At 45.7% G+C, this 27,445-nt stretch overlaps 1 protein-coding gene across 4 annotated transcripts in view; it reads left to right on the forward strand.

The window, feature by feature from the left end:
- POR (cytochrome p450 oxidoreductase) overlaps window positions 1-27,445 on the forward strand; it is a 964,880-nt gene that overhangs the window by 502,432 nt on the left and 435,003 nt on the right. For all 4 annotated transcript variants that reach the window (XM_069614934.1, XM_069614935.1, XM_069614933.1 and 1 more), the window contains one exon: window positions 3,500-3,628. In XM_069614934.1, coding sequence (XP_069471035.1) covers window positions 3,500-3,628 — 129 coding nt within the window. The remainder of the gene's footprint in view (window positions 1-3,499; window positions 3,629-27,445) is intronic.

Raw genomic sequence — 27,445 nt, forward strand, 5'->3', positions numbered from 1 at the left:
AGCGTGCCCCATGCAGGCTTTATACTGGGGGATTGAAGGGGCAGTGTCCATCGTACCAAGACCCTGCATGTGCCAGCTGAGTGCCACACCCAGTCAAGGTGCAGCAGTGCAAACACCAGCCATACCACTGACTCTTTCTGCCCACTGAAATAATTAGATGCCCCAGTCCAGCAGGGTTCTGGCTGCTGCTTACTCACATCCAACCCAGCCACCCTGCTTTGGCAATGTTGGCAGTCATTATAATAGTGTTGCAGCACAAATGTTATGCAGGCTGACTGGAGTAGTGTGAAGGTATGGCCCACATATATCATGAATGACTAGGAGCAGGCCAGGATGATAGTGCACACTCTGGCGTGTTGTTCGGCTATGATTGAGAGTTTGATTATCATCTGGGGCTTTTTGGCAACTTTTTTTTTTTATTTTAATTGGCGGTCAATCACAGCTTCTAAGAGAAGTGTGCAGGTGCTTGGAAATAAGTTCCAGATTTTGCCCTGGAATTCACCCCCACAAGTTAAACATTGCTGGTGGGGGTTTGAATACTTTTTAAAGCTGCATTCTTTGTTTCATAAAGAGAAGTCATCTGTTCTGACCTGCTGCATGAGCTGGGTTTCCTTGGCTATAAAGACTGCAGAGCTATGGACTAGAGTACCTTAATCTCCATGTAGGTAATATTGAATTTGTTGAACTGCACAAACTCTATAGAAACCTCAAAGTTGAAAGAACCAAAGCACTGCAGAAGTTAGTAAGCTTGATATTGGACTAGACAAAAAACAATGACAATGTTTTGGTCCATCTCCCAAGTCTTCTTAAATTATAGGCCCAAATTGTCTTAGTTGAACCTAAATATAACCTGGCTAGCAAGGATTGAGGGTCATTTTTTTTAGTCCAATCCTGATCTGGATTTCAATTCGTGTCTATCCACTTGAAAATGAGGCACAAAAACCTCATTGCCAATGGAGGCTTGTTTCCAGATAGGAGTACACTAACCACTTCTCACAGAGTATAGTTCAGGTTTTAATTGACATCAAGGGAGCATTCGCTCAATGTGTGTTCTCTGCCAGTCACCTGCGAGGTAAGGCTCATTTGAATGCATAAGGCAAAGATGACTGGAAGCACGCTTCACTCCCCTCTGGCCTCAATACTCAATGACCTAGGTACCATTTCCAATTCTGCTGATATTCGTACACATTGCAAATATTAGGGGTTAAACATGGCTCTTTACCACACAGTAAATATAAGGAATGCCCCGCCCTTGCTCCCCCTGTTTAACACTGGGCTGCCTCTTTTGTTATTGTTATTGTTATTTTGCATTTATATAGCGCCTTATATACCATTGGTATGGTCTGAAGGCGCTGGTAGGTTGAACGCCCTTGGGAACCGAAGTTCATATCAGTAGAGAGAGAGAAGAGAGAGTCAAAAAGGTGCGTGTGAGCACCAGGTATGTGTACAGCTCGTGCAGTATCAGTGTAATAGCTGCTTTCTAGCGGTAGGTGTGGTGGTTGAGAGGTCAGGAGTATGTGTTCGTTCTGGCAGGATTAATCCAGATCGGATGTGGCTGCGTTAGGCCTGAGGAGAACGCCTTGCTGGGGGGTGTGTAACCAGCAGTGATTATTTAGAATGATGTGGAGTGAGCAGCGAATGTTGATATGAGAACAGTTATACCGAATGGTGTCATAGTATCTCTGTGTTCTAGTTGAGTGGTGATGTAAGGAGAGAGTCAGCGTGTTGGTGAGATATGATGGGTTTCATGCCCTTTCAGAGACTTCTAATTCACAGGGAGGCTATTGGGGACACTTCTAAATTCAACTTCATAGAGAGGCTATTGGGCACATTTCTAAAATCAACTTTCACGGAGAGGCTATTGGGCACATTTCTAAATTCAACATTTCACAGCTATTGGGTGCACTTCTGAATTCAACTTTCTAAATGTACTTCTAAATTCAACTTTCCGCTCAGAGGCTATTGGGCACACTTCTAAATTCAACTTTTCACAGAGGAGCTATTGGGTAACTTCTAAATTCAACTTTCTACAGAGAAGCTGTTGGGTACACTTCTAAATGCGACTTTCTAAATGTACTTCTAAATTCAACTTTTCGCAGAGAGGCTATTGGGCACATTTCTAAATTCAACTTTTCATAGAGAGGTTATTGAGCACAATTCTAAATGCAACTTTCTAAATGTACTTCTAGTTTCAACTTTTCACAGAGAGGCTTTTGGGCACATTTCTAAATTCGACTATCCACAGAGGAGCTATTGGGTACACTTCTGAATTCCACTTTTCACAGAGAGGCTGTTGGGCACTCTTCTAAATTCTACTTTTCACAGGGAGGCTGTTGGGTACACTTCTAAATTCGACTTTCCACAGAGAAGCTATTGGGTACACTTCTAGATGTACTTCTAAATTCAACTTTCCACAGAGAGGCTATTGGGCACACTTCTAAATTCAACTTTTCACAGAGAGGCTATTGGGTACATTTCTAAATGCAACATTTCACAGCTATTGGGCACACTTCTAAATTCAACTTTCCACAGAGAGGCTATTGGGCACATTTCTAAATTCAACTTTCCACAGAGAGGCTCTTGAGCACAATTCTAAATGCAACATTTCACAGCTATTGGGTACACTTCTAAATGTAACTTTCCAAATGTACTTCTTGATTCAACTATCCACAGAGAGGCTATTGGGCGCACTTCTAAATAGTACTTTTCACAGGGAGGCTATTGGGTACACTTCTAAATTCAACTTTTCACAGAGAGGCTATTGAGCACAATTCTAAATGCAACATTTCACAGCTATTGGGCACACTTCTAAATTCAACTTTCCACAGAGAGGTCACCTCCCTTTGCTTCAAACTCCCTCAAAGAGTGGGCCCCTCTTCTCTCTCCACGCCCCAACCAGGCACTTCGCTTCACCTTCTGCACTGCTCCGCTGCTTCTTCTGCCTTACGACTGACATGCTCTGACACACACACACACAAGCACATGCACACGGACACACACCTCCCCCCCCCCCACGCCTCCCTTACCTGATCCGCTAAACACAATTCCCTCACCTCCCATGGCCATGTACTTCTTTGCTGCGCTGCAAATGTGACTTGGAAAAGACCGGCGTTGCACTTGTAGCATGGCAAAGACCTGCCACCAACTTGTTCCATCTTTGGCATCTTTCTTTTCATTCAGTGATTGCAAGAATGCTCAAATTGGGACTGCATGTTTTGTTATTAGCACAAACGTTTCTCTTACTTTCCTTTATTTCGGTGATGCCGTTAGTTGTCCTCTGAGAAAATATTGGATACGGGTAGTTTCGACTAGAACTTCTGTTCTGATGCATATACGTGAAGACTGCCTTCCCCTATCGCCCATAACTCCTACACCCTGCCTGTTAGATTGTGATGTTTAATGTTCCTTGTGCTATGTCATATCGAAGCAGTCTAGTGCATGAGTTAAGATGACTTGAAAACCTCTGTGCACTAATAAAATATCCTGTCCTTCTTTCAAGGGGAAAAATATTGTGGTGTTTTATGGCTCCCAGACTGGCACAGGTGAAGAGTTTTCCAACCGCCTCTCCAAAGATGCTCACCGCTATGGCATGCGCGGGATGTCTGCTGATCCAGAGGAGTACGAGATGGTAGGAGATGTGGCAAAATTTATGGGGGTAGACATGCAATTGAAAGCTAGGCCAGTTTTCACCAGTAACCTTGCCTTTTTCTGTAGATGTTTTAGACTCCCTTTTATTTAAAGTTACCATCATAAATAACTGTACAGTGTAAGTATATTTCCCCCTTTCTTCCCCAAGTTTAATTTTGCAGAGTGACCGTTTGTAAAGGTTTGTTTTTCTAATGTGGATATTTGATGGAAGGCATATGCTTAGCAAATCCTGAAGCTACTTTCGAATATGCAACAAGACGATTGTAGAAGTTAAATTTTTCTATTGTTGATTCCAGCAAACTATACATGTTTCATTTAGAAAGTAAAACTAATCTGATTGCATACTGTTGTAATTGGCATTTGTGTGCAAGTGTGGAATGGTGTGATGGGGACTAGGTTTTATGGGTTCTTGGAGTGACCGTGTGTTAGCTGGCAGGGATGGATGCTCCAGTATATGCCCTATGTCTCTAGCTTAAGTGTTACAAGAGTGCTCACAGTCATGGAATAAATTTACCCTCAATTTACCTCCTGACTCCAGTGTGGTTTGAGAAGAACCCCATTACTTCACTGGCAATGAGGTGGTCTTGGCTGCTGCAGGGAGGGGGCAGCATAAGGACAAAATACTTCCCTCCAGAAGTGGCGTCCATTCAGGAAGGTATCAGTTGTACTTGGGATCAGAAGATTTTTGTCCAGGGCCATCCAGCAGGCTCGGCAGCGCAGGAACAATAAAGGGTCCAAGAAGGTAGTCCTGGCCCCAGGAGGTGTACTGTCCGGGCAGGCAGTACAAGAAAAGCTGTTGCAGGAGTTCAGGGGCCAAACTAGGCGGTCCTGATCCTAGGAGCTATACTGGCCGGGCCGGCAGTGCTGGCAAGGTGTTGTTTGAGTGCGGAGGCCCAAGATTTTGCCTGGGCACTGGGAGAGCACTGTTCGGGTGGGTAGTGTGGAAAATCTGTTTTGTAGGGGACCCAAGAAGTGGATTGGGGCGTCAGGAAGTGCAGACTCAGTGTCTGTAAGTGCGGTTGGCCGCGTCGGCCATGGATAATGCAGCGCCTGTGGTGTCTGCTGGTGGTGCCGTCCTGGATCCCTTGGGGATCCATGCTGTGCAAGCCTGGCACGAGGACTGGCGTATGGCGGGCCGGACGGCAGGTGTGGCGGCCCTGTGCTCCTGTTTGGAGCAAAGCTACGGAGAGGGAGAGCGGGTTGTTTCGGACAGTGGAGGTGGTAGCAGGAAGTCCGTCTCTCCTCACTCTTCCTCTCGAAATGGTGGCATCATTCCAAGAAAACAGAACATCCCATGGTCACAAGGCCAGGTGCTGGTGTGTGTGGAGGTGCTGCCCGGCACACAGTGTCTTGGAAGTTACAGGAGTAACAAGTCAAGTTGCCGGTCAGTATGCATGCAAATTCCAGCAGGTGTCCCCTGCAACGGTTACAATTGGAACCGCAAATGTTGGGTTGGCAGAAGTATGGTGAGCAGGGGCAGAATTGCCATCAACGGGGGTGTGAAGTCTGTGGTTGAGAGGAAGCCTGAGGGGCGCCAGGTCACTCTGGTTTGGGTATGTCCAGGAGGAAATGGGAGTGCTCCAGAAGTGAGCGACGATATTCGGGGCATTTCTACCAGGTTGGTGGAGTCCCTTGTGTGCAGAAGGGAACTGGTATACCTCAGACATATGCGCAAGTTGTGAGCGCTTATCAAGAGACTTGAGGGTGATGGACCAGGAGTTGTTTATGGACCTGGTTGGGGTCCACGCACTAGGGGGTGAATGATATGATCTTAGTGTGTCGGGGAGGCCTGTGGTTTTGGTGCTGTCGTGTTTGTGTAGTGGCCCCTGGATTAGTAGCATTTTATTAGGTGGGGTTGTTCATGGGCTAAAGTTTTTGTCTGGGCCTGCTACAAAACGTGCAAGTGTTTGTGTTGTGGCCTTTAGGTACCCATGACAGGTTTACTCATTTCGCCAATTGTGATATGCTCAATGTGTTTTCCTTTTCGGGGGGATTGGGGGTGGAACATGGACATGCCGGAGTAGGGGGTTTGGTGTTTCCTTGTATTTGGGGTATAGATTTGTCATTTTTGCTGCAACTTGTGTTTTTAAATTTATTCTGAAACTCACTTTTCTTTGGACAAGCGGGTGGTAAACATCTCCAGGTGTCTTGGCATCTGGGTTTTGGATCTGTAATAACGTGATGTGTTTCTCATTTATAATGTGTATTTCACGCGTTATGTTGGGTGGCATTCTTTGGTTTGCATTTGTCTATAATCGTGTTTTGTCTATTTTGTTGTGTGTGGATCGTGTAGGGTGTATAACAGAATGCCGGTTGGGTTCTGTGCCCTGGTGATGGCTTTGCGTTTCAGCTATATGGTTAAGTAGTCACTGTTGGTTACAGTGTTTGGTGTTTTACAGAATGCCGGGTGGGTTCTGTAGTTTGTTTTGGCTGTTGGTTACAGCTGTTGGTGCCATTGGTGGTTACAGTTTTTGCGATATTGGTGTATTACAAAATGCTGTGCGGGTTCTGTATGGTTATGATGCTGTGAGTTAGTTGTTGGGTTGAGTTTTCACTGTTATAGTGCTTGTGTGTCAAAGAATGCCGGTGGGTTCTGTAGGTTGGTGATGGCTGTTGGTTACAGCTATGGGGTTACAGAACGCCATATGGGTTCTGTAGGTTTGTGATGGCTGTTTGTTACAGCTGTTGATGCCACTGTTGGTTACAGTGACCTACCTGTATGGTTGAGGTTGGTGTTCTGGTGTCCACGTTGGGTGCGTGGTAACTTAACAAAAATAAAGTGTTGTTTTTGTAAGGAGGGAGTGGAGTTGGCGGTTGATTTCCTGTTGGTGTTGGAATTTAATTTGGGTTGTGTTTCCAATTGGAGTCTTGAGTTAAATTTCATTTGGGGCTGGGCTTTTTCATTTGGAGTTTGCCTTTACAGTGTTGCAGTTTCCATTGGTTGATGGGGATGGAGTTTTCATTTTTGGAGCTTTACCATTTTCCTTTTCATGTCCAGGCGTACCAGTTCTGGTTTTTCCATTTAAGTGGAGCTTGTGCGTTTTTATGGTTTCTACAGCATTCTTGTAACAAGTTTTGTAGTTTTCATCAAGGCATGTTCCAGATTTTCCACTTTACTGGAGCATGTGTGAATTAAGTCAGCCACAGCTTGCAGCACGTTTTTTATATTATCATCATGACGTGTTTGACCTGGCGGTGGTGTTGGTATTGTTTTATCGTGGTTAGGGTTTATCGTCCTGGGGTTTTCCTAGTTTCCGCATGTGTGGGGCTCATTTATGTGGCTCCACTGTTGCTTGCCATGCACAGGTAGGGTAGTTTTGTGATGGTCTTAATTTGGTCTGCCTGCTGTCCACACGTAGATTGGGCACGTGTTGGTTTGTGTGAATAGTGGTTCCTTCCCTCTTGTGATTGTTAGGGAGGGAGAAGTGTTATAATTGGCATTTTGTATGTGAGTCAAGAATGGCGTGGTGTCACGTGGAATGTGGAGTGTTGTTGGGGACTAGGTTCTGTGGGTTCTGGGCGTGATAGTCCATTAGCTGGCAGGGGTGGATGCTCCTCTAGCTTAAGTCGTACATATATACTAGATTGCTCAGTGAGGGGCAGGCTGAGTACAAGGGTTTACTCTGAGGCGCCTTTACATCCCTAGTACCAGCGGTGGTGCTGAGGTGCCAACAGGGCCTAACCTGCATCTTGACCGTCATATCTTTGACCGTTCTGACTTGAAGATTAGAGAACCCCTCATTGTGCCACAAGTTAGGCAGACTAAAATGTGAATACCCTTTAATGCTGATTTGATGAAATGGGCACAAAAGCTTTGGGGAAGGCCCCACTCAGTCACTCCTACAAAAATGAATCTGGACAGAAATATTTTTTATGCGAAAGGAGTACATATCTTTTCAACAGTCTCCCCCTGCGCAGTCATCAGTGGCGGTGCCAGTGATATATTTACCATTAGGCCTAGGGTGCAGATTAAAATTAAGGCGGCACATTTGCAAGTATAGCAGTGACTACATAAATAGAAGGTTTTTTTTAAAACATCCAATTCTGACACAAGTTTTGTTTCTTTTTTCATTGACCTTTTCTCTTACCGCATTATCCTTCCCCTTCACCCATCCCCCTTCTCTGTCTTACACCAACATATGTCAAAATCATACTTATGCAATATGTTATGCTGTTGGATCTGTCATTATAATTTGTGTTTTTTTTACATTTCATTTGATTTCCGTTATTGGTTCAAAATTTGTTTTTGTACAGCCCTGGTTTTAGAAAGGCACTGTTTAAATGCCAAAACACGTGTTACCAGATAGGGCATGTTGTCAGATTTAATCTAGAATTGTGTGTGCCCATCACAAAACGCAATTCTGGAACTACTGAACTTGAATTGTGGTGCGTTTATATGCAGGAGTGTCTGTTAACCTACTAGTTTCTTAAAGATGGGGTCTTGGACCTCTATCTCTCCAGCAAGTGCGACAGGTACAGTGAGTGCAATCTAACGTCATGTAGCAAGGTCGCGGATTGTTAGAAATTGGCTTAAAAAAATCCCTCACCTTTTCAGTTTTAGTCAATGCCAATAAACACTCTCAGCAGACCATACGCAAATCAGGATGGCCGGCTACCTATTCAACAGAGACGAGGAGTCCAAAAAATCTGTTTTCAGTACGAGGCAGTAATGTGCACGCCTTTACAAATTCCAATCCCAAACCTGAAGACCTCGGATATAAATTTATCAAACTAGAAAGAATGTCCAAAAAGGAAATGGATAAATACTGGGAGATCATATCTCATGAATCCACTAATTCCCAGAAGACTACACATACTGATCTTCCCCAACTTTACAAATGATGAAGATAAAGATCTCGCCGAGCAGTTGGAGGCCAACCTTAATACAAGCTCAAGGAATATGCTAGAGCTTCTTATTGAACATGCTACGAGAAGACACAAGAAAGCAACAGCACAAATAGATCTAATTAATAGATTGTTGAAATGAAATCTGTGGAAATCACTAAAGAAAAAAATTAACAAAAACTTCATGAGATCCTAATTGAATACCAAGACTAGATCAAGATAAGGAAACTTTGAAAAAATGTCCGCGACGAACGAGATTATTGTGAAGACAGTGTTTACACCTTTCAAGAGAAATATAATAAATACACTAAACTCTTGTCCAAAGCAAGTACACCGAATACCTCTTCTGGATCATCAGATGCCGAAGATAGTCCAACTGCCACAGACAACCTGGATGGAGCAATCTCCAACCCAGAAAAATAAGGTTTTATTAATCTAATCCGATGAGTCAGGAAATGTAACGGAGATGTTCCAACAAAGCAGGTCCATTTTCGGCTTCCTACGAACTCTTAGTGCTCCAACAATGACAGGAGAAGAGGAAGGAAGGGGCAGGGGAGAAGTAAAATCTTGCAACACAAGACGAATTCAGAAGACTAACAAGGGCCAACGCCAGAGATGCTGCGAGGAATCGCAACTAAACAATTTGGTACTTAACCTATCGGATAAAATACTCACTGATGTCGAGATTGCAGTACTTAATAAAGGCCTATCGTTCGAACCCTCATGCAGATCAAACTATATCGATCTACAGATTGATCTCTTTAAATACATTTGCAAACTTAAATTAAAAAAAATTCTTTGCTACCCAAGTCAAGAAACGCATGCAAGATCCGAAACAGTCAGCAAAGTCAATTGAGCATCAAAGATATCAAAAACATCTATCTGTTGAGAACCCTTGATGAACCAGAAACATGAAATAACACACACATTACAAGAATTGAAAGTGGTACCGGGAACAATAGCAGATAAAGTGCTCAGGAACAAATCCAAATTCATCCCACAAATGGCACCTGAAAATATCATTGAAGTTTTTTTTACAAAGCAGTACTAAACAATATTCAACAACTGGCAGATACAAGATCAACAAGCACCAGAATCCCATGGAATTTGAATAAGCAAGAAAAATTGGCATTGGCAAACTTGGAACAAGACACAAACATTGTAATAAAAGAGGCCGATAAGTGTGGAAACATTGTAATCATAAATCGACAAGATTATTTAACCTTGGCATATCAACACATATCCACCCCAGACTGTTATGAGAAACTTCCATCCAATCCACAAGTAAATATTGTGCAGGAACTGCAGCAAATGATCATGAGCTGGCATAGACAAGGGAGCATAACTGATGACGAGCAAAAGTATCTGTTGTTTATTCAGTATCCACGCATGCCAACCATATACTTCTTGCCAAAGGTGCACAAGGCATATCAACGCATACCAGAAGGAAGACCCATTGTCAGTGGCAACTGAGAATATAGCTGAATACATTGACAATCTTCTCAGACCTGAGGTACCCAAGCTGAAGGCATATCTCAAAGACACAACACGCCATACAGATCTTAAATCAAATCATGTAGCAACCACAATATGTCCTTGCATCTCTTGATGTATGTGACCTTTATACATCGATTAAACATCAACAAGCCATTCATACTATTGACTACGTGTTCAAGGATACCAGGGCTTCACATTTTCACCAGATACATATGCTGAAAGAAATGCTACAAGCAACACTTGATTTTAACGTCTTTGTTTGATGGCAACTATTATCAACGCCAAGGAGTGGTATATGCCCCTGCACTCGCCAACTTATTCATGGGGATGTTAGAAGCCGACATAGTGTACACTGATAGCCAATATAAAATGCATGTGATTATGTGGGTCCGCTTTATAGACAACATTCTTTTGATCTGGAAAGGTGACCTCGATCAACTCGAACAATTCATATGTGGTTTAAATCGGAACAAATATGGGATTCACTTCACGTCACACATGTTCTACCACCATTGACTTCTTAGACCTCACCATCTATGTCAAACACAATACTTTGTACACGAAAACGTTCCGCAAACTAACTGAAGTAAATTCAACACTGGTTGCGACAACCTGTCATTTACAGAGAGTTAAGAAAAACATTCCGGTAGAGGAATTTATACGTGTGAGACGAAATTGCAAGGACCAATCCCAATTTCTAACAGAATGCAGGCTACTCTCATCCCGATTCAAACAGCGAGGATATCAAGTCAAATGCATTCGAAAGGCATCGCAGAAGGCATCATCCATGACTCAATCAGAAACCCTTGTACAGAAACAAGTTATAACAGATCACCAATCAGAAAAAGTGAGATTCATTACAACATATTCACATGACCACTCCAAGATCAGAGGAATCTTAAAAAGAAACTGGCATCTTTTACAGCTTGACCCCCCCACCCATTTAAACAAATGGACACAACATGGACCACAAATGATTTTCACAAGAGCACCAACATTAAGGAATCACTTAAATCCTTCACTTCTCCAAACCATCACTGAGAAGGGACCAAAAAATGGGTTGACACAAGACACTTTTGGTTTCAGGAAGTGTGGCACTTGCTCAATGTGCCAATATGCGCATGAAAAGTTCAACAACTTTTCGAGATAACTATGGAAACCAAACAATGATCAGACAGAACATCAATTGCAAAACTAAATATGTGGTATATGCTATAATATGTATTTGTCATAAAATTTACATTGGAAGTACCATTCGACAGCTCCGAACACGCATACGGGAGCACTTATCCGAGATCGGCAGTCCAAATCTTACGCTGCCACTAGCCACACACTGGCAGCAGGTACATCAGCTTGGCAACAAGAAAGACATCAGATTAATTGGACTAATACATGAGAGCCTTGGCCGAAGAGGCGGGAATCTTGAACTTTTACTACGGCAGTCAGAAGCACGGCTAATTTGCCATTTTAGAACTCTCAAGCATGGTCTCAACACAGATGGTGAAATGTATTGTTTTTTATTAATTAGCAGACTTAACATGAAAATTTGACTCATTTAGAAATCATAACATGTATTCATTATGGGCAGGGTACAACCTAAAATTGGCACAATTGGGAAGGAGCCACGTTCAACATATTTCACATTGCATAATTAATGTTCTGTGAGTTTTAGGGTGTATTCACAACTCAATTGCATATTTCAGTACAAGACTTTATGTATTCACGAGTATGCTAATGAGCAGCAGTGACGCACATTTGCCAAGATGACACATAATCCGAGTAGAGATGAAATCAAATTAATTTTATACTATATGATTGCTGGTTCCAAGTTCCCGTATTTTATCGGTATTTAGCAACTTTTTGTCTTCCTTATGCTGCACAGGCAGGCATTTTTGACAATAGAGCATTCTAACCGCAGACTTATATACCAACTCGCTCACACATTAACATTTAGCCGTATTTCCTCCAATTTGTTATTCGCAGTATGCAAATCTTATTATGAACACTTTGATATTTAAATAAGATTGGATAAATATAGAAGTCAGACACCACAGGACCTATTTAACATTGTTTTGAAAACGTACGTTTCTGGCCTGTGTACTAATGGGTTTTTCCCAAAACATGGCCGACAGGTTCATGGAAACCAAAAAAGGACTAGGTTGCCATGACGCCACCTGTGAACAAAACCTCACTTCAGAAATGGCTCCGGGTGTTTCGCTAAGCAACCCAGAAGTCGTGACATGAACGACGCGCAATGGTAAGGGCGCATGTATGAGCATATGAAGCTAGTAATGAATGTTAATTAGCATAATGCATATTTATGAACGCCCGCATCACAAGATTTTTTGGGTTTCAGTAAAATCCCCCACAATGCACCAAGCATTAGACAAAGCATTCTCTAGGCATTGCACACTCACGCATCAACTTTGTGGATCTCCTATTTCAACATTTGGGAAACAACAGAGTACGCTCGTGTTTTACTCGTTACTCATCTGATTTAAATGCACAAACGCGCACGCATCCAAACTGTGGGATCTTTGAACCTAGCCACATACAAGCGGTATAATACACATATCCTGCATTTGAACCGCAGATGGCACTTAGTTTTAATGTGAATCATTTTCCATCATGCCCCTAATTTACAAACCGCACAAGACGTGGGCAGGTGCATTTGCAAACGGAATGCAACTTTAACGAGTGGCATATCTTAACCAGAATTCATGTTTTAATCAGGGATTTAACCCGGCTAACACTACTGCAACAGACCGCATTAAAACAGACAAGGCTAACGCACAAATACAGGTAAAACAATAATTGAATGATGTATTGCGAAATTTGCAAATAGCATTGTTGCAAATGGAGGTAATACAGACCTATGCAGATGATTTTTTTTTGCAGTAACCAAGATGTATATATCCAGATAAATTGTATCATTTTCTTAAACTACCGCAAGTATAACAGTGACTACATAAATAGAAGTTTTTTTAAAACATCCAATTCTAACACAAGTTTTGTTTCTTTTTCATTGACATTTTCTCTGACCGCATTATCCTTCCCCTTCACCCATCCTTCTTCTCGGTCTTACACCAACATATGTCAAAATCATACTTCGAATGGATTGTGTCCTCCCACGTATTCCTCATCTTGTGATAAATCGTTATCTCCAGCTTCGCTGCTTCGGAAAAAAAAAATTCTCGGCAGAGGGCGCTGTGCTCGAGGTCGTGGCGTCGATTGTCCCTCGACGTACTCTGTACTCGACGTCACCGATGGTATAAATACCTTGAGCCGTGCCCGTTGCTTCAGTTCCGTTTTTCCGATCGCTTCGCTATCGAGAACGGCGCGCTTCTATTTTCTGTGAAGAAAATGTCGTCACCTTCGACACCCAGGACTGGGTTTAAAAAGTGTGCAGATTGTGGATCTAAGATTTTGATCACCGATCCCCACCGGATTTGTCTCTGGTGTCTCGGTTCCAGTCACCGAACCGACGACTGCGGGTCCTGCCAATCGATGACCGAAAAAGCTCTTCGTGAGAGAAGAGGTAAACTGTCGGTGGGGAGGGAGGCTTCAAAAAAGGTTTTGTCTAAAAGACATAAGAAAACGACTGATTCTAAGGAGTTGGATCGACATAGGCACTCAAAGAGATCTTGATCTAGGAGTAGATCGAGACACTTCGTCGTCATCGAAGAAAATGAAGAGGAGACATAAATCTCCCTCATCATCATCTTCTTCAGAGTCGACCGAAGAAATTCGTTGTCCGACTAAATCGGATTCTCCCAGTAAGTGGGAAGAATTCCGCAAAACGATGATGGAGATTTTCGAGAATGCGGCTCCGAACCCCTCGAAAGATCCTCGAAAAAGCTATACCCCTAAAGTCGCTCCATTGGACGACAAAGGGAAGTCCAAGGCTACCATGGCTAAAAAACCAGTAGCGTTGAGGAATCCAAAAAACCTTGAGTCGACGTAAAACCGTCGAAGACTCTTTGAGAGTCGAGCACATCTCAAGTGCCGTATAAGAAACACAAGTCATCGAAGACTTCGACAATTTTGTCGATAATTTCGACGCCAAAGCCAGATGCGTCATCGATGCCATTATCGAAGTCATCTTCGAAAACTTCGAAGACCACCTCAAACTTCGAGAGATTTACAATTTTCTTCGAAGCAGATGGAAGAAGAAGAAATGAGATTCACTCCTTTACCCAGATCAGATTTTTTCAAATCTATGTCAGCAATCTATGAAGAGACTGCTTCAGAAGAAGACAATGTTTCTCCTTTGGGAGTTACTTATGGTACAAGACCAGTTCCTGAAGAACTCATTGACCAGGAATCTAGAATGAGACCTGAGTGATAGTCTACATTCTGCCAGTGGAGTTGACACATCCCCAGAATTAGAGTTCGCCAAACCTGATCCTGCAGAACATGCAGATGCTGGGTACAGGGGTCTTATGACCAGAGTAGTTGAGTATATGGGTTGGGGTAATACTTCACCCATTTTTGAACAAGATGACATGACTGATATAATCGTCAAGGCACCTCAGAAATATCCTGTTCTCCCTTTTCACAGGCCCTTCAAAGGACTGTAGAGAAAAACTGGGAGAAGCCAGAAACTATTGCTGCTGCAGACATCACTTTTCCAAGAAAATATAGACCAGCTGGAACGGATCCTGAATATTTGAATAAACATCCGACTCCAGAGAGTTTAGTCATTCAGGCAGCATCTACTTCAAAACAAACTGCTTATCTAACTATTCCTCCAGATAGGACCAGATAGGATAAAAAAATTGGGCACGTAAAGTTTTCACGTCAGGCAGTATGGCACTCAAGTGGGCAAATGTCACCTGTACCCTAGCCAGGTTTACCCATACCCTGTGGGACTGTATTTCGGCGGCGGCTGATCATGTTCCGGAAGGTGAGGAAGGGGAAGGCTTCCTGAATATAGTCAAAGACGGGAAGGAGGCAATGGGGGAATGTCTCCAGTCTGGACTGGATACTGCGGATAGCATCAGCAGATCCATGGCTGCAAACGTTGTGCTACGCAGATTTGCGTGGTTGAGGAAGTCGGGATTTGCACCGGACGTGCAATCTAGACTCCTCAAAATGCCCTTTGATGGCTCGAGGCTCTTTGGCTGAAAGGCTGATGAAAGCCTAGAAAAACTTCAGACCTCGAAAGCGGCAGCTAAAACACTTAGCGCCTCTTTGCGCCAGCCTCTAAAACCCTATTCCGGCTCATCTTCCTGGAGGGGTCGTTCTTTTCGCTACTACTCTTCTTTTGGTAGAGGAAGAGGACAGGCTTCTCAAAGGGGTAAAAGAAACTTCCCTCGTGGGGCACGAGGAAGAGGTGCAAAATCAGCCTCAGCAGTGGCATCTGTACCCTCAGCCACTCCTGCAGCCGCCTCCAAATCCCTCTGAGACCTTGTTACACAAAACACTATTGGGAGGCAGGATCTCTCAACATCTGAAGGAATGGCGGGGCATTACCTCAGATGCTTGGGCATTGGAAACAGTAGCCCAAGGTTACTGCCTCCCCTTCCAAAAAAGGCCTCAGAATCATCCACCGGGAGTCAACTCCGTCAAAATTCCGGATCTGCTCCTGTTGCAGGAAATTTTAACCCTGCTAGAGAAAGGTGCCATAAAACCGGTACCTGTAGCGGAGAGGAACAGGGGTTGGTACTCCCCATATTTTCTCACCCCAAAAAAGGACGGAGGACTGAGACCCATCTTGGACTTGAGAAACTTGAACAAGTTCCTCAGGAAGGACAAGTTCAAGATGGTGACTCTCTCTCAGATCCTTCAGGCTCTCCAACTCCAAGATTGGTTGGTATCATTGGACCTTCAGGATGCTTACTTTAATGCCAATCCATCCAAAGCACAGAAAGTACCTGAGGTTCGCGATTTGCAATTGTCATTAACAGTTTCGAGTTCTGCCATTCGGGTTGACCTCCGCCCCGAGGGTTTTTACCAAACTGTTGGCAGTTGTGGCGGCAAGTCTCAGGAGAGGAGGTATTCACATATATCCCTACCTGGACGACTGGTTGATCAGAGCAAGTTCGCCAAGTTCGCCAGAACAAGCTCAAGAACATCTGTCGATCACCTGCCACTTCCTCCACAAACTGGGCTTCTCCCTCAATTTCCAAGAAGTCCCACATGATACCATCCCAGAAACTCCAATTTATCGGAGCAGTCTTGGACACTTCATCGGGAAAAGCCTCGCCTCCCGAAGTGAGAGCTCTCCACATCCAGCAGATGGTAACGAAGTTTCAGAATGCCCAACATCTACCGGCCTTCGATTTTCTCAGGTTGCTCGGCCTCATGGCATCCTGCATTTTCCTAGTACCAGAGGCCAGGTTGAGAATGAGATCCCTTCAATGGGCTCTCAGAACTCAATGGTCCCAGTTCTCAGGGAATATGTCGTATCTTCTGCAAGTCCCAAGCGCAGTTGCTCAGGATCTTTTATGGTGGGCTTGCAACGACAACATTCTCAGGGGAGAGTCCTTTTGGCAACCATGGCCGGAGATAACGGTAGTGACGGACGCCTCACTCAAGGGGTGGGGAGCACACACCAACGATCTGACAATCAGTGGACGTTGGTCTCCATCGGAGTCCAAACTACATATCAACCTGTTGGAGCTGAGGGCAATCAGACTAGCTCTGAAGGCCTTTCTGCCCTATGTACAGGGAAAGAATGTCCTGATAATGACTGACAATACAGTGGCCATGTACTATCTCAACAAGAGAGGAGGTGTAGGGTCACTGCCACTGTGCAGAGAGGCAATGCAGCTCTGGTTCTGGGCAATACGAGAGGGAATCGACCCGGGGCCTTCCTTATTTGGGCATGTACTTTCCCGCGAAACCTGGTTGCTTTCGCGGGCTTCTACATGTCTTTTGTGTGCCTCCAGGGTGTGGGCTGGGATGTCTGGTCCCAATACACATCCTGGGTGCCAGAGAGTCTAGGGTGGTGTGAATGCCTGGGACCACCGTGGTCCGTGATTGGTCCACGTATGGTATGTGTGTTGATGAGCGGATCTCCCATTGGCTCCCCTCGGTTTTGGCGCGAAGGGAACCGTGGATAAGAGGGGGCTGGAAACACCACTACCATGTCGATCTCTTGAGTTCTCACGAACGAAGGAATACAGGAGCCAAGTATCCTGCAACCAAGAGGCTGGACCGAGGAATCGCTGGTGACCCGCTGAAGGACTCCTCCTTTGCACTGCTGTCGTCCTGTGAAACCCTTTCCTCCTTTGATCGAACCAGAAGGCCTGTACTGGTGCTTCGACCTTTGGAATAGCAGGAACAGCTATTCTCGGCGACTTCATCATCTCCTGCCAGTAAGCCTTCGGAAGCGTCTGTGGGCCATCCAGTTGACTGACCAGCTTACACGGGAGTCCTGCTCTGTAACCGCCGCCAGGTTGTGTTGTATTTAGAGTCCTTGTCACTCTCACACGCTTAGTACACTTGGCGTTCCCAAGTCTGAAGTGAGTAGTGTACATTTGGCTCAGATACACACGGCCGCTCCGTTGCCCTGCTGTGGTGACAAAACTGTGCAGGTTTCTTCGATTGGGACGTCTTTTTTCTCTACACGACGACGAGGCATTCCCGGCTCTTCTGAACCTGCCATCTGCTGAAATTAACGTGGAGAAGCCTGGGTCTGCTTGCATCGGGGACCGGTGAGTAGTATAGCTAGGATCTGGTCGCCCTCCTGCAGTAGCCCATTGCTTTTCCCCGCTGTGTAAAAACAGCACCCTTTTGTCCGTACTCGCGCTCTGCTTCTGCTCACTGTGGAGGCTGCGCTTGAGTTGCGGAACCTGTTCTTCTTCTGTTGTCCACTAACCCGAACTGCCTGACTTCCTCCGAAGAGCTTCTCCTTTTGCCCGTTGGCACCAGCGCGTGCAGGTACTTTGAGCACAAGGCTCCACTCTTCGCAGGGCTCGGACTTCCATCTAGTTAGGTGCCTCTGAAGGCGAACTGAGTCTAAAGCATTATCGCACTGCCTGTTTTCCTTCCCTTTCAGGTGGATTACACATTTCGTGCATATAACGCTTGCGACTGTCGTATTTCTATATATATTGTGTTGATATGGTATGTGTTGGCTTAATATTGTGATATTGTGATTGTCTCGCTACGGTCATTATTTTAAAGGCCTTAAAATAAATGTGTATATATTTTTGATATAACAACTGTTTGGAGTAGTGTGTAAGCGCTCTTGCTTTGTGTGCTCATTGCGGGCTTTCAGTCACCCTCACCCCTCTTGAGACCTAGTCTTGACCGCCGCGATCGCTACCTTGATTGGTCTGGCTCGTCCAGAGGTTACCCTGTTCCAAGTAATTAGGTTGGCCTTCTGAACTTCTGCGCCACCAGGACAGAGTTCAGAAATCCGTCTTAACAGCAAGTCACCTAGACGGAGAGCAGGACACGGCGGCAGCCGCTCTGAGCAGGCAGAGCACGGTCTCTCACGAGTGGGAACTGGCTCAGGAAGTCCTTCTGGAGATCTTTGCCCTTTGGGGAACCCCTCAAGTGGATCTGTTCGCCACCGCGATCAACCGGAAGTGCGATCAGTACTGCTCAAGGGAATTTCCTCAAAGAGGAGCTCTGGGAGACGCATTTGTAGTGGAGTGGAAGTTTCCACTGCTGTACGCGTTTCCCCCCAGACCCCGTGATTCCTCAAGTAATCAGGAGGTTGAGAAAGTTCAGGAAAACCATGATCCTAATTGCCCCAGATTGGGCCAGGAGAACGTGGTACCCGGACCTTCTAGACATGTCCATCTGCCCTCCAATACGTCTTCCGCAAAGAGGATCTTCTCTCGCAAGAGGAAGGTCGGGTTCTCCATCCAGAGGTCAAGACACTCAACCTTCACGCATGGTTTCTGAGAGGATGAGATACAAGGATTGGGATCTTCCGGATGACGTAATGGAAATCTTGCTTTCGGCCAGAAGACCAGCAACAAAGTCTTTGTACCGATGTCGCTGGAATAGGTTTAGTAACTGGTGCAAAGACAAGGATGTGGACCCTTTTCAGTGTGGCACCCCAATGGTGTTTTCCTTTCTGCTACATCTAGCTAATCTGGTGCTCCAGATAGGAACAATTAAAGGATACCTTGCTGCGTTGTCCATTTTCAAGCGCTCCTCGGAAGAGGTTTCATATTTCAAAATACCGTTAATAATTCAATTCTTAAAGGGGCTCACTAATGTATACCCTTCAGTACCTTTTCATGTACCAACTTGGGACTTAAATTTAGTATTAAAATTCTTGACTTGCATACCCTTTGAGCCTCTGCACTCATGTCCATTGAGGCTTCTGACTCTAAAAACTGTCCTCTTTGTGGCTCTATCATCAGCCCGCAGGGTTAGCGAACTTCAGGCTCTCTCATGCAAACAACCATATACTATGTTTTATAAGGATAAGGTAGTCCTTAAAGTTAAACCTTCGTTCTTGCCAAAAGTAGTCTCGGACTTCCATTTGTCACAAAAAATAATACTACCAACTTTTTATCCTCCTCCTCATCTGGGCAAGGAAGAGGAGAGGTTACACAGACTAGATCCCAAGAGGGCTCTTAGTTTTTACATCTCAAGGATGGCTAAATTGAGACAAGATGACCAACTATTTGTGGGTTACACTGGTCTTAAATTAGGCTCATCTGTAACAAAACAGACCATTTCCCGCTGGAATAGTTGAATGCTACAGATTAGCGGGAAAAGAACCACCAGATGGGCTTCGTGCCCATTCTACAAAGGGAATGGCTACTTCTGCGGCTCTAAAGAGGGGAGTTCCGGTAGCAGATATTTGTGCAGCTGCAACCTGGAAAACCATGCATACTTTTGTTCAACATTGTTTGGACACTGCCTCCTCTAACGAGGGTTTATTTGCAAAGGCAGTTCTGCATTCTGTCCACGAAAACTGAAATTGGTACTTCTGCCTCCAAAATTGCTACTGCTATGGGAGCCTATCACAAGATGAGGAATACGTGGGAGGGCACAATCCATTCGAAGAACAAGTTACTTACCAACTGTAACGTTCTTTCAACTGGATGTTCCTCCCACGTATTCCTCATCGACCCTCCCATCCTACCCCACAGTACAGTTTACGTTTTCTTACACTTTCCTCTCACGAAGAATGTATCGGTCATGGGACACGCCTGGGTGTTCCATATATATATCATCAAAAAAACAGAACTGAAGCAACGGGCGCGGCTCGAGGTATTTATACCATCGGTGACGTCGACAGAGTACGGAGTACGTCGAGGGACAATAGACGCCACGACCTCGAGCACAGCGCCCTCTGCCGAGAATTTTTTTTTTCCCGAAGCAGCGAAGCTGGAGATAACGATTTATCACAAGATGAGGAATACGTGGGAGGAACATCCAGTCGAAAGAACGTTACAGTTGGTAAGTAACTTGTTCTTCTGCAATATGTTATGCTGCTGGATCTGTCATTATAATTTGTGTTTTTTTTACATTTCATTTGATTTCCATTATTGATCCAAAATTTGTTTTTGTACAGCCCTGGTTTGAGAAAGGCACTGTTTAATGCCGAAACACGTCTTACCAGATAGGGCATGTTGTCAGAATTAATCTAGAATTGTGCGTGCCAATAAAAAAAAACGCAATTCTGAAACTACTGAACTTGAAGTGTGGCTCACTTGGAGGGTCTATTAACCTACTAGTTTCATAGAGGCGGGGTCTTGGACCTCTATCTCTCCAGCAAGTGCGACACAGGTAGTGAGTGCAATCTAACATTATGTAGCAAGGTCGCAGAGTATTACACATTGGCTTAAAAAAAAACCCTCATCTTTTCACATTTCTAGACGTGTTTACCTTCCATCTGTCATTTTTTTGTTTACATTAAAAGCCTTGCATATTTTTTGAAGTGGGTGAACACAGGATTCGATCCCAGGTCATATAGTTGCCCAGCCTGATACCCATAGGACCACAGAGTGTGATGGATGTGTGTAGAATATCCGATTTTGTCTTTTTTCTCAGCAGGTACTATTTTGAGTATTTTTTTATTTTGAAATCTATGCACATTGTATACCTACATTAGCAGTTACAGAAAAATCTCTGAGAGGCAAATGTCCATTTGTTCCATGCACTTCAACTGGGAAAGGCCAAATGAATGAAATGTGCATATTTCACTTTGATATTTCACTTTGATATTTTAGCTTTGTGCAAGTCTCAGGCTTTGTCGGTAGGGCTTTGGATGGAGTGGGGAAGAAAAAGAATGCCATTGAAGTGGGATGCAGTCCCTCCACACTTGTGTTCTCAGCCCAGCTACAGTAGTTATAAAGCAGGAGCGACTGCCTGTAGTGCGCCAATCGGCGCGAGGCCCTGGGTGGCTTCACACACCCTCACCCATTCCCCCATGAAATATATGCATACTTAATTTGATGCATTAGGCAGAATATTTCAAAGTTGTCACCCAATCATTTATCTATGTTGCATGATTATTTTATAAATGTGATTTATGGGCATTGTGGAGGAAGATGGTCATGTTTTCTAACAGAAAAGAGCACTCTTATTAACGGTACTTCATATTTGTACCACACTGTTGTAATTTCTAGGACTTTAAAGAGGTGTCAGAATGTCGAAACGTTGTTTCTGGTCATAGTGTCCTGGTCCCTCTGTGGGAAATTCACTCCATGTCCCAGAATGCACTGTATTGGTATTATGACTGCTGTCTCTCCCAATGGCTTTTGGATGCTTTGCTACTTTCACGTTGTTTCCAAAATGCAGTGTCGGACCTTTTTCTCTCGCGTGTTAATAATAATTTAGCATTTATAAAGCGCTACGAACCCTCAGATATGCGAGCGCTGCTTATTGGTGTGTGGTGCTCATTTATCGACCTCGGAAGGATGAAAGGCTGAGTTTGGACCTGCATTGATCGAACCTGCGTCAGCAGGCTCTGCACAGATGTCAAAGCGAGTGCTCTATTTGCTGTGCTATCGGGCCGGCTTGTCTGATACACAGAGGTGAGCAAAGCAGTAAAGGGCCTACAATGTTGTTCCCACTCCGATTTGATATTTACGCTTCTATATCGTTAAGATGAGCAAAGAAGCACTTTCGCCCATAACTGGAGTAAAGTTGGATGTGGTGCGCATGCACTTGTTGGGCCTAGGGCAACAGAAAGCCGAAATACACCACTGGGTGTTGGATTTACTTACACAATGTAAATCCCTTTCAGCTTCTGCCTCCACCCTCCAGGAACAGTTAGAAAACAGTCCTGGTAAAAAAAAAATACAGCTGTTCACCTCTGGCAAGCACATTCTCATGCCATACGAGAGGCTTTTAATCTTAAACTATGGGTATGCTTCAGCTTCACTGATTGTGGGAAGGACCCCCTGAAGTGTGGGTGTAAAGTGTTTGGTGACACTTGGAAACACGCAGCATTGTTTACCAGAGTAGTGCGTGGGCAAGCAACTGTGCAGCTAGGCCTTTAACCTGTCCGACCTCCCCACCCACCCCCGATCGCTGACAGGAGATTTCATCAGTCTAACTGGTGCAAGAAAGGTCCCCTTAAGCCTCTAGGATCTTTTGCAAACCACGTGCACATATGGCATATGTCTAGGTCTGGAATTATGGTAACATACCGAGCAAAGAGGTAATATAGATGCTCCACCTGTGTCCTGATCACCAGTTTGCTTTATAGGTCGATGGATGAATGATCAACAAAGGTAAAATATGCCTTGACTCCAACATCAAAGCCTTCAAAAACCGCTACAGTTTCGGATCAATACGATTAGTGAATGCTCCCGACTGTTACAGGCCTTTTATGAAGAATAGAGAGGCAGAACAGGTCGTCCACTAATCAGGGATGGAAGCAGCACAAAACCACAGCCACCAGAGCTTTAAAGACTTGCCATACAACTAGTGGATTGAACGATTGTTATGGGTATCGTCCTAGTACCCTCCTAATTTGCAGTCGGTCCTGATGCAAAAGCAGGCACCCTTTTGTCAGATTCATGCAACATAGTGGAAGCTCCATCTGTAGGTGATAATATTCATTCGCAGTCTTTGGGGTTCTCCAATGGTGGACTACTTTATGCCTCTCTGGGTACCCCGCTGAAGACTCGATGGCTCATGCTCATCTCCTTCATGAGGACACTCGCTTCCTTTATGCCTTCTCATCCTCCCTGTAGTACTCCGCTTCACTCTGGTGGGGTCAAATTACTTTTGGTCCTTGGACCTTCAGCTGCCACTTGAAAATCTATGGCAGAAAACACAAAGACCAGATCACATCTCATAGGGTGGGGATGGTTGTTATCCCTCCCCTCAGTGGACTGGGACTCTAGTTAAAAAAAATAATTGCCTAGCATTTCGGTGCAGGACTGTCCTTGTGGGCAGGACCAGACTGATTGCAAATTGGTATTTCTTCTCTTTTAAAGGTACAGTGAAACCATTCTGAGTATGAACCATCCCAGAGAACAGGTTATTTGGATGGGTTTGTTCTCAGTGGAGAGGCTACCACCATTTAGACCAGCATTTGAAAGTCATGCAGTTGCCGAAGCGATTCTAAGCAGATGGTGGGTTACTTAAAATGTTTGCTATATAACAAGGCAAATGGATAATTGCCCAGCCAGATCATGCAATCCTTCAATTAGTGACGAGATGACGGTGGCGTTCCTGGAAAACACTACACTGGCAAATATTTATAGAGCTGAAACATGGTTCTGAAGAGCATTGTTTTCACATAGATACAATAACAAACACTTGTGTAGGGTATACAGCTCTAATATCATAAATTCAAGTCAACCTTTGAGATATACTCTGCTTGCTATTCTATGCAAATAAGCATGCAAATGTAAACCTATCAACGATCCAGTTCTGGAGAAAATAAAGTTACTTAGTAACGTAGCTCTTGTCGAGCGTTGGTATATCTTTAGTTTACATAGTCTTGCTGGCCTCCCCAGAAGTTGTACAAAATGGGCACATGATCCAAATGTGTGCTGAAGAAGGTTGGGGGAACAGTTCTGAGGTCGAAGCTGTGAAAATATTACAAGCTCCAGTGACTTCAGAAAGAAAGACTAAATGTAGGGCAGTGTACATAACAATGTCGATATAAAAGTGTATATATCCTTTCATTTTACGGAGGATTCATTTCCATACCTGGGGATTATTCATGTGAATTTATGAAATATGGTAGTGCTGGAAAACTAGACTTAAAGGCAAGTAACATTTTAGTGTACATTCTGAAGTGACTGTGGTGTTTGCAGCCCATATATCTATTTCCTTCATGCTTCTCACGCCATTTATTGCTCTAAAAAAAATAAACGGCATGGTGGTTGTTACTGGGGAGGGAAACGGACGGGAGGCAAGTGCATAATGCCACATGTCCAATGCATGCACTCTTACTCCATTGTTGCACAGTGAGCACTTTTGCCCTGGCCCTTTCCCAGGCATTGCCTCCTAAACGTATGGAGGAAAGAAGACTGTCGACCAAGAGTACAGTAATTGATACTGGCTCTCAGGTTCTGTTCCCAGAGGAAGGATAGGTGTTTTTATGGGAGCAATGTTCTGTTTGCCTGTGTTCTCTTTAAGGCAACCCTTCTCTTTGCCTCAATTTGGTTCACACCATGCCCTTTCCAACTTTCCACTTTAGGCCACTGCACAACTTCCCTGCCCTACACTGGGACCGCCGCCTCCTGTCTCATACTGTCTCTGCACTCGCCCATGCCTCTCTCTATTTTCACCCCTGCTAATTTGCTCCGTGAACTCCTTGCCCTAATACAGACAATTTGGAATGTAGGGAAAAGACAATCTCTTGATTATAGGCATTCCCTCAAAATTTCTCACTTATCTATCTTTGCTAAATGTGTCACATAGAACCCCCACTAGATACTACTCACCCTGCCAGATCCCTGGCACCTCCATGCATGTAGCCGTTTTATTAATTTCTCCAGCATGGGGTCTGGCATGGATTCACATGCTCATGAATATTCCCCGTCGGGCTGGGAATCCTCGGTAAAGAAAAATCAGTATCAGTTTCGTTTCTCATCTGTCTTTCGTAGTAGTAACCAATCACTGATCTCTGCGTCATACTGACCACAGCCAATGACTGCCATCTCCCTAAGCCCCGCCTCTGGCAGTCATCTTCAGATTTTTACCGCACGTTCAAGTGTTGGGGTCCTCGTGCTATTGCTCTCGAGCTTTAGTGCTTTTCGCGCTTTTTCATAGGAAACTTTTCTCTTTTTCGGTCAAAAGAGCCTCAAGCTCCACCGTTTCTTTATCCGATCAACGGGGACCCGTGTCGGAGTCTCCTACGCCACTCAAGGGTGAAGATTTCGCCGAGCCACGCTTTTGGAGGACTCCAGAAGTTTCTCAGGCCCATCTTGGACATGGCCCAGGAGAAGGGAAGCTTGACGCCCGGAAAGCTGTTCAGGGTCTGCCCTGGATGCCAGCTTCAGAATGTCTTTGAGGATGAACACTCCCTTTGCCTCTACTGCCTGCATGAGGACAAGACGCACGTGGAGAAGGACTGTGTGTTTTGCGGCAATATGTCGGAGCGGACCATGAAGGACCGCCATCTGCGTCTCGCCAACTGGCTGGAAGGGAAGAGCCCGTCAGGCGAGAAAAAGAAGACGTCCGAGCGGTCTTCTAAGACCTTTGAGGGCGCCCCGACGACAGGGGCCCAACAGAAGGCCAAGCACTGCAAGTCCGCTAGCACCGGGAGCGCCGAACGGTCGGGCTCTATGGGTGCCAGGCAGGGCGCATCCTCCCCGGCGCCATCAACCACGAGCCAACGCTCTGGCTCGGGTAAGAGGAAGGCCGAGCACCCGGCGAAGCTCCTGGAGAGACCCCGGTCGAGCTCGAAGGCCCCATCGGAGGGGGAGCGAGGCGGTAACCCTCCCCCCAAGGAGAAGGCGGTGAGCGCACCTAAGGTGGTGAAAGCCTTGATCCACCCTGCCAAGTCCTCTATCGAGACAGTCGCGGCGGCCCTGGCCCAGCCTGTGGAGGCTACACCAGTGGTGGGGCCTCGGGGCCCAGAGTCTCCCTGCCACCGCGGAGGGAGTCCTCTTTCATGCCCATCGACAGGACCCCCGTGAAACCTCCGACTGAGAGGAAAAAGGGGGGGGCAGGAGGTCATCGTGGATTCGGCCTCAACCTCTGAACAGGAGCTGATCGAAGTCTTAAGCCACAGCGTTGGCGTGGAAGAAGACCAGCCCGTCGGGAGGGACCCCGACGTCGGAGACGACGATAACGTCGAGGGTGCTGACGGGGCTCCTGACCGCACATCGGAATCCCCTTAACCAGTGCCGCAAGACAACTCGGCGGCCATTTTGTTGGCTATACAGTCCTTATGCTCGGAGATAAGGACGAGATTGCCGTTACCACCAACGGAGGAACTGCTCCCGACGGGGGACCCGGAGCCAGGCCCTTCTGGGAGCCCTCCTCCTAAGAGAAGAAGGATTCATCCTCCATCTCCTTTTCAACCATTGCGCCCTGCTCAGCCCTCCTCCCCGTCCACGACCTGTGGGGATGATACGGGGACGGACACGGCCGCGACGGGTACAGACAACGAGGTTTACGACTAGGATCTCCCGTCGTCACCTCCTCCCCGGGCTTCCCCGCCCGACGAGATTGGATCTTTTCATGCCATGATCGCCAGGGCATCCGAGCTTTTCCAGCTCTGCCCGGAAGAGAAGAAGGAAGGTTTCCTTTATCAACGGCGCAAGACCAAGAGGAAGACGGTCCTCGCTGTACCTCTACTGGACGATATCTGGGATGAGGGTCTCGCCCTCCTCAAGAACCCATCCACAACGCCTGCGAGAAGGGATCGGTACGAGGAGAAGTACCGGGTCCCGGACGCGGCCCCCTTGTGCCTTCGGGCACAGCCGACCCCGGACTCGGTCGTCTCTGCGGCGGCCAGGAAGAAAGCGGGGGGGCCTCGGCCTCTACGTCAACCTCCCCGCCAGACGGCGAGGGAAAGAAATTGGACACGATGGGACGCAGAGTCATCTCATCGGCAGCGACGACGATTAAGGCTGCCAACACCTTGGCTATCGTAGCCCGCTACGACAGGGAGTTGTGGTACAAAATCGCCCCCCTGCTGGACTTCCTACCAGACGACAAGAGGGCGGATGCCCTAGAGATCTTGCAGGAACGAGAAGTGGCGTCGGACCAGGCCATTACGATAGCGACGGAAATCGCTGACACTGGATTTCGCCAGTTGGGCAACGGCGTGTGCCTTAGACGGCGTGGATGGCTCAAGGCAACGGACTTCCGGCAGGACGTGCAGACCAGAGTCTTGGACATGCCGTTCGACGGGAGCAACCTGTTTGGGAAAACAGTGGACGATTCCCTACAAGCCATCAAGACGGACACGGATACGGCCCGGGCTCTTGGTTTTCTCCAGCAACGACGGCCGCCCTTTCGGAGCGGCGGAGGCAAGCAGGGTGCCTCCAAAGGTTCCGGTGGCGGATTTTCCACCTATTGTCAAGCGGCCCGTTCGTTGTCACAGGAAGCCTACAGG

The sequence above is a fragment of the Ambystoma mexicanum genome, chromosome 9 (assembly GCF_040938575.1).
Source record: "Ambystoma mexicanum isolate Mex_15411 chromosome 9, UKY_AmexF1_1, whole genome shotgun sequence".
NCBI classification, from domain to species: Eukaryota; Metazoa; Chordata; class Amphibia; order Caudata; family Ambystomatidae; genus Ambystoma; species Ambystoma mexicanum.